The following is a 12,172-nucleotide window of genomic DNA, read 5'->3' as shown; positions in this document are numbered from 1 at the left end:
AATAGGTGTGTAGTGAGGGTTGAGAGCTAACTAGTTCTGTGGTTTTGTGGACAGGCTTCCATTAATAATAGCACATTTTAGCCTCTCTTCCCAATCCCGCCCTTTCAGCTCTCTCCCTGTTTTTCCATATGACTCTGAGGTTACAGCTCCTCTTGAGCACTATGAGGATGATCAGCTAGGTTCTCTCCTATGCTATTGTATTGGATGTGGTTGGATTCTCCTTATCCATCAATGGCCTTCATTTTATTTCAAAATCCCTGTAAATTCTTAAATCTCTCATCTTCTAATTGTCTCTTTCTGATTCTCCTTAAATCTTTTTTATTGGGAAAAAGGAGGCTATTATGTGTGCCAAATCCTGGAATCATTCTGAGGGTATTTAATTAAAATTTTAAGCTATTTTCGTTTGTTATCGTGAATTATTCAATTGATTTTAGAGAGGTTGGAAATTTAAGGTGTCTTTACCTCACTCTCGTGTATTGTGATCCTTTGTGAAAATTATCATTCATTTTATATATTAAATGATGTTTCTGTGTATCTTGATTGAATGATTGATCAATACAAAAAGAGAGATGTTATTTCTTATTTATCAACATGAAAAAAACATCTCTCCCTTTTTACAAAATAATAATTCTAAATGAAACATTCTTAAATTTAATACTGTAATTTTAAGTGAACAATATACTGCATAGACTTAGACATTATCCCAGAATGCAACTTTGCTTAATGTGGGTTGTGATTTAAAGTGTCTTTGAATTATTTATTGATAAGATATAGAACAGGAGTATGGTTTATCAAAATGATTATAGCCACATGGCTATTCTAGAGGAGATAAGAACATCTCAGCACATACATGCCTTTGAAATTTTAAAAACATTGTTTGTGGTATGTAAATGTTGCCAATCAATTAATAAATAATATGAACTGTTTTTTATCCATTTGAATACACAGGACTATAAGAAAATACGCTTACATAAACAGGCATTACTCCTAGGAAATATAGTTTTAGTTATATTAGAGATTTTTTTAACTGTGCTGTGACTATTTCTGGGATACTCTTTGTGTCTCTTTTTGAGAGAAGGAAGTCTTATATGCCAGTTTATATTCAAAACATCATCCCAGCCATTGATCAGAGTTTTCTTTTATGGTGTCTCTTGCTTTCCACCCCCCCCCCCCTTACAAAAGAGCCAACTACAAAATGATCTGTTAAGCCTGGGTCTTAACATTTTCTGGATTATTTCCCCCTTAAAAACAACCCAGTGAAGTATGACTATTTTATTATTGCCTCAATGACAATGTTTATGGAGCATAGAATGAAAGTACTAGTTTGAGGACTGGTAACTCTGGTTTGTCCAACATTTTATTATTCCTGTTGGCTTCATTAGAGCAATTTATGTTAATCAACAAGCTGATACTTTTTTCCTTCTTTTATGCCAATAGTGTCAGGTGATAATTAATGTTTTAGACTATTCATCTATATTGGATAGTCTATCTGATAACTTGATAAAAGCCAACAGATCATTTGAGAAGGTGCCCCATATGTATTCAAATTAAATTAAATTAAATTTGAACAGAGGAATATTAACATAAAGTCTGCATGAAAATCAGGTGAAATCAATAAATAAAGTAAAACCTATATTTAGTGATCACTTACTATGTGTCATGCATTGCTTTTGTTTATGTGTATCAAATTATTTCATCCTCATGACCTTTATGTATTTTTTTATTCACTTGGATATAATTACTATTTCAAATTTCAAGATGGATAAACTGAGGTATGGAGAGATAAATAAGTTGCTCAAGGTCACATCGATAATATGAAAGACAAAGGGATATTGTTACTAAAGTTGGAAAAAATGTAAAAATTACAAGAATGCTGTATTTAGCATTGGTCACTAGAATCTGTGAGTAAAATACTTATTGCACTGAATATTGGCCTAGCCAATAATTCATGGCATGACCTTAATAGTGTAAAATAAATTCTTGTCAAATATGATAAGGATGAAAATATTACGTTCACAGTGTCAGTATGAATATATTTTATAAAAATGCATAGAAAGTGGTAAGACAGATCCTACCACATTACAAGTGATCAGTACAAGTTGACTATTTTTGTGCTTATGCCAATTAGTACTCTGCTCCCTCAAGGGAAAATAGTATCTAATTCTCAATATTTCATTTTCTATCAAATATTAGATGTCATAAAATCCAGGTTCACATGGTGTTTTTATAAAAAATTTTTATTGTTGACATTATTGCAGGAGTCTCACTCCCCCTAAGCTTTATCCACCTCCATCCCCCTCCCCCTACCTGCCCCTTCCTGGACTTTAGTTTCATTTTTTTCATGTACCTATCCAATTTTCCCAACAGTATTTATTGAAGAGACTATCTATACTCCATTGTATGCTCTTGCCTCCTTGGTCAAATATAAATCAACCATAAATGTGTGGGTTGATTTTTAGGCTCTCTGTTGTGTTCCATTGGTCTATATGTCTGTTCTTATGCCAATTCCAGGCTATTTTGATTACAATGGCCTTGTAGTATAGTTTGATAGCTGTATTGGGATCCCTTCAAGTTTATATTTCTTTTTCAAGATTCCTATTTGGTGTCTTTTTTGGTTCCAGAAAGAATTTTAAAATATTTTTCTAGTTCTGTGATATATGCCATTGGTATTTTAATAGGAATTGTGTTGAATCTATAGGGTGGTTTGGGTAGTAGGGGCATTTTAATGATGTTAATTCTTCTAGTCCATGAATATGGACTCTGCTTGCACTTGTTTGTATCTACCTTAATTTCTTTCTTCAATGTCATATAGTTTCCTTAGTAGAGACCTTTTACTTCCTTCCTAGGTAAAATTCATTCCTAGGTTACCTTATTATTTTTTGATGCAATGATAAGTGTGGTTGTTTACTTAGTTTATCGTTTTGAGAGTTTATTATTGGGGTATATAAATGCCATGGATCTCCATGTGTTTATTTTGTATCCTGTAGCTTTGCCAATTTCATTTATTAGATCTAGTAGTGTTTTGGTGGAGTCTTTAGGGTTTCCTATATATTACAGTGTCATGTCTTCTGCATACACTGACAGTTTTACTTCCTTCTTTCCAACTTGGATGCCTTTATTTTTTTCTTCTTGGCTGATCATTATGACTGGGACTTCCAATATTATGTTGAGCAAATTGAACCCAGCAATACATTAAAAAAAATCATAGACCTGATCAAGTGTGATTTATTCCAGGGATGCAAGGTTGGTACAATATATATAAATCTGTAAGATACATCACATAAACAAAATAAAAAATAAAAATCACATGATCATATCAATAGATATAATCTAGCACACATATAAGATAAAAAATCTCAATAGTGGAGATAGAGGGATCATAAATCAACAGATAAAGACCATGTATAAAAATGATACAACCAACCTCATGGGCTAAAACTGAAAGCATTTCCCTTAAGATCATGAAAAAGACAATGATGTCCACTTTCACCACTATTATTTAACAGATTAGCAGCTGGTTGCACGAAGAGATTCGTGCAATAGGCCTTCCTTACCTTGGCTTCCAGCACTGGTTTTTCTCCAGCACCCGGGACCCAGGCCTTCACTCCAGCCGGAGTCTGCTGCCTTTGCTGCAGACTCAGGCCAGAGTCTGCCATCTTCATCTTCGCTGCAGACTCTGTAGTCTGCAGTCTTAGTCTTCACTGTGGCCAGAGTGCTGCTCCTATAGATCCGTTCACCCCTGCCCTCCCTCTCATAGCAGGTGTCCTGCCCTGCCTGGCCACTCTGCACCTGGAGCAGCTGGGCAGCCGACATCTTTGTCCTACTAATTTGCATATTCCCTCCTGATTGGCTGGTGGGTTTAGCAGATTGATAGTGCATTTGCATGCTTCTCTTTTATTAGTGTAGATTCATTTGTTTTATAAAGACTGTGGTGGGCCTATGCAGGTTTACATTTGTGTATGCAAAACAAAGTAGAGTACAGGAGTGTGTAAATAATGTAAATAATCATAACTTGCATGTTTTTCCCCCAACTGTAAACGTTCTTTTGCCTTCTCCTGTACATACAAATTTTGTGCATTGTTTTGTACCAAGAACAATTGTTCAACTCTGCATTTCCTGATTTTCATTGTTGATGTTTATTTTTAAAATTTTAGTTTTGTCTTTCTGGACATTGCAATTATGTTACTGATCACAAAGACCTAGCATCCTGTAATGCTTCAAAACTGTGCAATGGGCATGGCGTAAGTAATGGCTACCCTATTTTTATGTATAGTTATTTTTTTAAATTCATGTCAATAACAGTGAGATCCACAATTATTTGATGTGGAAATTTCTTATGGAAAATTGCAGTCAAATTAGAAAATCCATTTTCATTTTGTATACATATGTACATGAATTATGTGTTTAATCAGATTTTTCTAGGTCTCCTGAGTTAGTAAGCTTTGAACTCTGTACAAAATGCTATATAAAGCATAATGTGTTATTATAATGTTAGATTAAGATTGTAAAATTTTGGAAATAGATTTATTAAAGATAATATATATATATATACAATTATATATACATATAAAATTGTTTATAATTGAGTGTATGTTATAATATATATGTCACCATGCACAATATATTTTTATTACACATAATATTTATCTTATATAATAAAAGCCTAATGTGCTAAGTTTCCAACCATTTGTTCAATCATTCACCCATTTGCTATGACGTGCACTGACCACCAGGAGGCAGATGCTCCTACTGGTAGGGTAGCTTGCTGCTGGGGTCTGGCTGTTCAGGACTGGGTGAGGCTAGGCGGACACTCCCTAGAGCCCTCCTGCGGTTCCTCCCTGGCCTCTAAAATATTTTTTCTAATTAATTTTCTTTCAAGGTGCACAAATCAGTGCACTGGGCCTCTAGTAGTCTAATATTTTTTTGAGTGAGAGCAGGATGTTTTGTGTATTCCAATCTTTAATGCACTTTAACGGCTTCAATTTGTTGTTTGTATGTCTGTTCCACTATATATTTTAAGTCATTCACTATTGGACTTTGGTATATTGATAATTTTAACTTAACTATTATAAATAGTGGTTCAATGGACATTGTTGTAGATTCATTTTTGCATGCTTATTTGATTTCTTAACTTGTTATCAATAATATCTGATGGGTCAAATGTATGCCCCATTAAACTTTTCAGTAATGTTATATTGTCTTCAAGAAACAGTGTATCAGTTTTTGCTTCCAGTTATCTTGTACAAAAAGGTGCATTTCCTCTAATTCTGGCCACACCAGTTTCTCTCAGTTTTTCCATCTCTTCTAACATGGTAAATCCATTGCTAATTTGCATTTATTTAATAATTAATGATAAAGTTCTTTACTCTGTATGTATACTTATATTTACCATTTGCATTTCTATTTTCCCATCCATTGTGACATTATCTATTGAGTTATAGAAGTTTTGGAAACTTTGGAAGGTTTTCAAGCATGCCTTTGGTTTTAAATTTGTGACTAGTGTCTTCTGCCATATTGATCCTTCATATTTTATACTGTAATAATTCATGAAAAAAATGACCTTTTTATGTGTCCTGATTGAAAATTTTCTCCCAAATAATTTAAATGTACTATTATTTACATTTATTTTATGTTTCTTTCCTTCTTTATTTAATCTTAATTGAATTTTTGCATGGAACTACTTCTAGATTCCCTCATCTACTTCTTACCCTCCTTTCAATTCATGTCCCAGCTCACATTTATAGATATTTTCTAGCAAAATACTTTTTATATTTGTGTCTGTTTAAGCAAATTCTTCCTTGAGTTTGTCCATAATGTTGATAAATGTTTGCCCTTCTCACAGCTATTTTTTATCTAACACAATTCATAATAAATTTAAACTTCCACAATTTTATAACATCTATCCTCATAATTTCTAGAAAGATATTTCAGCTGTGTCAAAAATGTTATCTACTTGTATTTTCAAATACAAGAGACAATTAATGGGAAATCTGTTTTATGAAAGATACTGCATGGACATATATTTTGTAAAATTTTATTTTAGAAATTATTTCCACATTAAAATAAACACTTCCTCTACTATGCTAAATTTAATACTTTCACAATGTGCATTGAAGAATAATGACTAATATAGCATTTAATTTTTTATTGCACATTTAGTATTCTTATTCTTCCTTTGGTTTTGTTTTAGGTTTGCAATACTAACTTGAATTGCCATTGTGATTTGGGATATTCTCCTCCAAAATGTGTGGAAACACCGTCATCACCAGGAGGAAGTATCGATGATGGGTTTTGGATTCTCCCCAAGGGTTAGTATCTTGATCAGTGTGCTCCAACAGAACTTTCTGCACATACAGCAATGTTCTACATCTCATCCTAGCTGATTAGACTCAGTGGATTGAGTGTCTGCCTGCAGACTGAAGGGTCCTGGATTAGATTCTGGTCAAGGGCACATGCCCGGGTTGGGAGCTTGATCCCCAGTAGGGGCCATGTAGGAGGCAGCAGATCAATGATTCTCATCATTGATGTTTCTATCTTGCTCTTCCTCTCCCATCCTCTCTGAAATGAATAAAAATATATTTTAAAAAAATGTTCTACATCTCCACCATTGATGTGGCTGTTGAACACCTGGCATGAGGATAGTGCAATTAAGAAGCTAAAATTTCGATTTTATTTTACTTTATTGAATTTAAATTTAAATAGCCATTGTGACTACTCTATTACCCACCCAGTGCAGCAGCTAACTCTAAATCATACTTTTAATCAAAATGTTGTATGTACTTATAATTCAAATCTAGAAGTGAACATTTTAATAGGCTTTTCCCAAAATTAACCATGGTTACTCATACATTTCTATTTATACAGCAGAGTTTTCTAGGTGTTATTAAATTATAGAATAGGTGATAGTTATAGTATATAGTTTATATCTAAAGAATTAGCTATTATAATGTGTTAGTTGCATTTTTAAAGTTGACTATACTAAAGAAAGTTAAAAAATAATAAAATCTTTCATAACCATAGCATATGAATAGTAGATATTACAAAACATTTTTCCATGTATTTGGTGAACATTCATAAACAAATGTGGTGTATTTGATTTTTCAAAACTTCACAATGTATAAATCTCAGAAGAGATTTCCATTAATGTCTTTCCACTATTGGCACTTTTGTTGTTATGTATTTTATTTATATATTATAGTATAACACTAACTATACATTATTATTTGCATTAGGTAGCTGATAGATTGTTAAATATTTTTTAATACAAATGTTTACATTTGCCCACAGATTTACTGTTCTCTAGGGCTTTTCAACTCTTCCAGCTCATTAAAAGTTTTCTACCGGTCATTTCCTTTAGCCTGAAAAACTTCCTTTTGTATTCCTCTTTTTGTGTCTATCTTGCAGTCTTTGTCTTAATATGTTTTTATAATGTCTAAATTTGTGAAGGGTATTTTCACTGGAAGTAGATTTCTACATTGAGAGTTGTTTCTCTCAGATGTTCAAAGATATAATCACATTGTTCCCTGCCTTCCATTTTCTGATGAGAATACCGCTGACATTCTTCTCATACATCTCAATAATATAATGATTTTTAAAATAATTTGTCTGAATTTCAGACTTACTTTCTATTTTTGATTTTCCAGTTTCACTATGATTTACCAAGATGTGTTTTTCTTTGAATTTATCCTTCTTGGATTGGCTGAGATTCTTGAATCTATAGCTTGATGTATTCTTGGACATTTTGGTAAAAAAATACTAGCCATTATCTCCTTTTTAATATTTATTTTTATTATACATATTTGGCTCATTAAAAATTTATACATTTTATATATTCTCTCTGTGGTATACAATTCTATGGGTACAGAAAAAAATGAGCAGACTTGTTTTCCTATTAGCTGTCATCATGATACACAATAGACCTGTCACCCCAGATCCTCCCTCTGGTTTCACCTTTGCAGTCATCTCCTGCTGTTAATTCCTGGAATAGAAGTACCTGTTCTCTGTTCCTAGATACTTCCTTTTCCCAGAATGGCATATCCATTTGGTATTCATGCCTGTTGTCATGTGTTTTAATATTTCATTCATTTTTATTTTTAACTAGCCTTCTATTGAAAAGATGTGCTATAATTTTCTTATCAATGCATTCATTGAAGGTTATTTGTGTTCTTTCAAGATTTTGGTAGTAAGAATAAAACTGATATAAATATGAATATAGAATTATATACATATATATATAAAATACACATATATTGTCACTTTTTGGTGGGTAAATACCAAGGGGAAAGATTGCTGAGTCACTTACTAAGTGTATTTTTTTAGTGAGTGTAATTTTAATTTTTTAGGTAATAGCCAAGCTATTTTCAAAAATGACTGCACACTTTTTTCATCCCCCAATTCATCAATGAGAGATCCAGTTTCTCTGCACCATCAGCCCACACTTCACAAGCACTTGATATTGCTATTTTTTATTTGATTTTGTTTTGCCAGTTTTTATATATGTAATCATATTCTATTGGGTTTTTATTTAACTTTTATGTTGAAATAATTATGGGTTCACAATGAATTGCAAAGAATCGTAGAAGGAAGTTCTGTGTACCATTCAGTCAGCCTCCATTAACGGAAAACATGTTGCAGTACTATAGTACAAATCCAAGCCTGGAAGTGGACATTGATAAAATACATAGAACTTTTCGATCTTCACCAATATACATGCACTCATTTGTGCATATATTTGTGTTTTTTGGTTGCACCTGTGTGTGTATTTAGTTCTGTGCAATTTTGTCACATGTTCAAATTGGTGTAGTTACCACCACAATCGAGATGCAGAATGGTATCACTACATATATTATCACTAAACTAATATTAGTCCTTTTTACAGCTACGCTGATTCCTTCTTTCCTCCTTTCCTAACTCCTAGCAACCCCTGAACTGCTCTGTCTCTTGAATTATGTTATTTCATGAATATTATATAAATACATTCATACAATTTGTGTCTCTTTAAGATTGGCTCTTTTCTCTTACATGGATTCCATGACCTGAATGTAAATTGTTGCATATATGAATACTTCATTTTTATATTTTGATTGGTATTTCTTTTAATGGATATATCAACATTTCTTTAATTATTCACTCACTGAAGGACATTTGGTTGGTTGCTAATTTTTGGCTATGGGTAATATGAGTAGATCTGCAATTAAGATTTATGTAAAAGATTCTACATAAGAGTAAATTTTTAATTGTCTAGGAAACATGTCCAGCAATGAAATTGGTGGATCGATAGTAAGCCTTTTATAGTTTTAAAAGCAACTGCCAAACTATTCCAGAGTTGCTGATCACTTGACATTTATATTAATAATATATGAATAGCCTAACCGGTTTGGCTCAGTGGATAGAGCATCGGCTTGTGGACTGAAAGGTCCCAGGTTTGATCCAGTCAAGGGCATGTACTTTGGTTGCAGGCACATCCCCAATAGGAGGTGTGCAGGAGGCAGCTGATTGATGATTCTCTCTCATTGATGTTTCTCTCTATCCCTCTCTCTTACTCTCTGTAAAAAATCAATAAAATATATTTAAAAAATAATATATGGATAATTCAGGTTTTTGGCATCCTTACCAATTAACTTTTAAGCCATTCAATTAAGCATATAATAATATCTCATTGTGGTTTTAATTTGCACTTTCCTAATGGGTAATGTTGTTAAATATATTTAATACGCTATTTGGCATCTAAATATCCTTTTTGGCAAAAAGACTGTTCTGCTCTCTTTTTTTTTCAACATTTGTCTGATTATAAATTATAAAATATCTTCCTCCATCAATATTCTTTCCTTTAGCACTATTAGCAGTAAAATAAAATGTCTGAATTCTCAGTTGTATTCAATAGACGCTAACATAAAAAGACTGAAATGGATCCAAGGGTTCTTTTGTACCTTCTTGGAAGTGGATACATTACTTTGGACAACAAAATCAGAAAACTTCAATTTTTCAATGGAATAAATTTGGGAGACCAGACATAAACCCTCACTTATGTGGTCTAATGATTTTCCATAATGATTCCATGGCCATTCAATGGGGAAAAGGACAGCCTTTTCAGCAAATGGTAATGGGATAGCAGATTTCAACAAGCAAAAAAATACACTTGGATGTTTACTGAAACCATATGCCAAAATTAACTACAAATGGATGCGAAATTAAATGTGAGAGCTAAAATGATAAAATTCTTAGATGAAAACAGGAGAAATATTAAAAACATTGGGATTTGGAATAATTTATTGGGTATGGCACCAAAAATACAGAAAACTTATGTAGATAAATTTGAATTCATCATAATCAAAAACTCTTTTTTTTTTTTAGCAAAGAGAAGTATCAACAAAGTGAAAAAGATTGCCCATGCTATGTTAGAAATGTTTGCAAGTAATATATCTGATAAAAATTAATGTCCACAATATGAAAAGAACTCCTACAACTCAACAACAAGGAAACAACCCAATTAACAAATGGGTAAAAGACTTGAATAAACATTTCTACAAAGAATTTACCTCAATGACTAATAAGCACATGAAAAGATGCTCAATATCATAAATTGCTAGGGAATTGTAGGTCAAACTTACAAGATTATAAAAATACTGAGGATATGAAGAAGTTGGAGCCCCTGTGCATTGTTGGTAGAATGTAAAATTATGCAGCCTTTTTGGAAAATAGTATAAGCTCAAGCAAAGAATGAAATGAGATTGATCCAACTTCATCAAAATTAAGAACTTTTGTGCTGCAAATGACACAACCAAGAAAGTGAAAGACAAATTACAGAATTGATGAAGATATTTGCAAATCTTGTATCTGATATGCAACTTGTGTATCTAGAATTTACAAAGAACTCTTACAAGTCCATAGTAAAAATACAACCCAATTAAAACAGAGAAGGGGTTTAAATAAACATATCTCCATAGGAGATATACAAATAGCTCATAAACCCATGAAAATGTGTTAAACATTTTAGGAAAATGTAAATCAAAACCACATGAGTTACTCGTTCATTCTCCTGAGGTTGATTATAGTAAAACATAACAGGCAACATGTTGTTAGTGAGGATGTGGAGAAACTGGGATCATCTTAGTGCTCTTTTTCCAGCAATGCTCAAGCTCTGGTATCTTATTTTCAAACTCAAGCCAGTAAGAGCTGCCTTTGATTAGCTTCAGGTTAGACCTTTACCAAGGACACCTGGGAGGCTATCACAACACTTCTGGGTCCCTAATCTACAGAGCAACTGTGCTGCACCCTGCAGTTCCAGCCATTTCTGCTGCTGTGAGCTCTGTGCTTTGCCTCCTTAACTCACTGAAGTGCTGCACTTTGCCTAGGACTCCAATTCTCTGCTGATGTCAGCAAATTCTCCATAGGTAGAGTAGAATTTTCATAAAATCAACATCATGTTAACGTTCCTTCTGATATTATAGTTTTGTATTTCCTGTTGACTTCCAGAAATCACTTCCCTCATGTAGATTATCTTGTTTTATATTTTTATTACAAGAGGGCTAGTTTGGTATCATTCCATGGAAATATTTCATCAGAGCTAAAGTGGATGCCTACCTTCCTTACGGTAATGGGTATCTCTCAATCCAATAAGTAGGTGCAATTTCTTTAATCAGCCTTTAGTACACGAGAAGAAAGATCCACTTCCAATATGATATTGTGAGTGAAGATGGAGTAATGGAGAATTGACCTTTTCTGATGGACAAAGCAGGAAAAGGAGAGTTTTAAAACTATTAAGTTTTCCCATAATAGAAGACTGCTGAATTTTGCATGATTTCAATATTTTTGCATATATTTGCCAATTTATTTCCTATAACACATAAACATTGTGAATCACTATTTTTTTTCCAGTTAAATCAGTTTTTATCAACATGCAATTAGATTGTGTTTCTAAGTTATTGAACTTTGTCTTTTTTGGGGAGAGGCATTAATTTCATTTTCATTTAATATTATCACAGTTATATCGATGGTAATTCTGATTGCTTAATGTAATTTTCTGTATTTTAGTTGTCCAGATTATTTATTTTGTTAAATTGGACCCAGCTTACATAGATTTAAAAAATATCCCTGTAATGTCTTCTAACATCTAATTAGGACAATACCACCTTATATAGATTATATGGAAAAATAACCCAGTTTACTATAA

At 32.7% G+C, this 12,172-nt stretch overlaps 1 protein-coding gene across 2 annotated transcripts in view; it reads left to right on the top strand.

Annotated features, from left to right (window-relative positions):
* Nucleotides 1–12,172, top strand: part of LOC103290323 (A disintegrin and metallopeptidase domain 3-like) — a 92,922-nt gene that overhangs the window by 72,109 nt on the left and 8,641 nt on the right. For both annotated transcript variants that reach the window (XM_054720316.1, XM_054720315.1), the window contains 2 exons: nucleotides 4,155–4,241; nucleotides 6,191–6,308. In XM_054720316.1, coding sequence (XP_054576291.1) covers nucleotides 4,155–4,241; nucleotides 6,191–6,308 — 205 coding nt within the window. The remainder of the gene's footprint in view (nucleotides 1–4,154; nucleotides 4,242–6,190; nucleotides 6,309–12,172) is intronic.

This window comes from Eptesicus fuscus, chromosome 8 (genome assembly GCF_027574615.1).
Source record: "Eptesicus fuscus isolate TK198812 chromosome 8, DD_ASM_mEF_20220401, whole genome shotgun sequence".
Classification (NCBI taxonomy): domain Eukaryota; kingdom Metazoa; phylum Chordata; class Mammalia; order Chiroptera; family Vespertilionidae; genus Eptesicus; species Eptesicus fuscus.
This window is presented reverse-complemented; position numbering and strand designations above follow the sequence as displayed.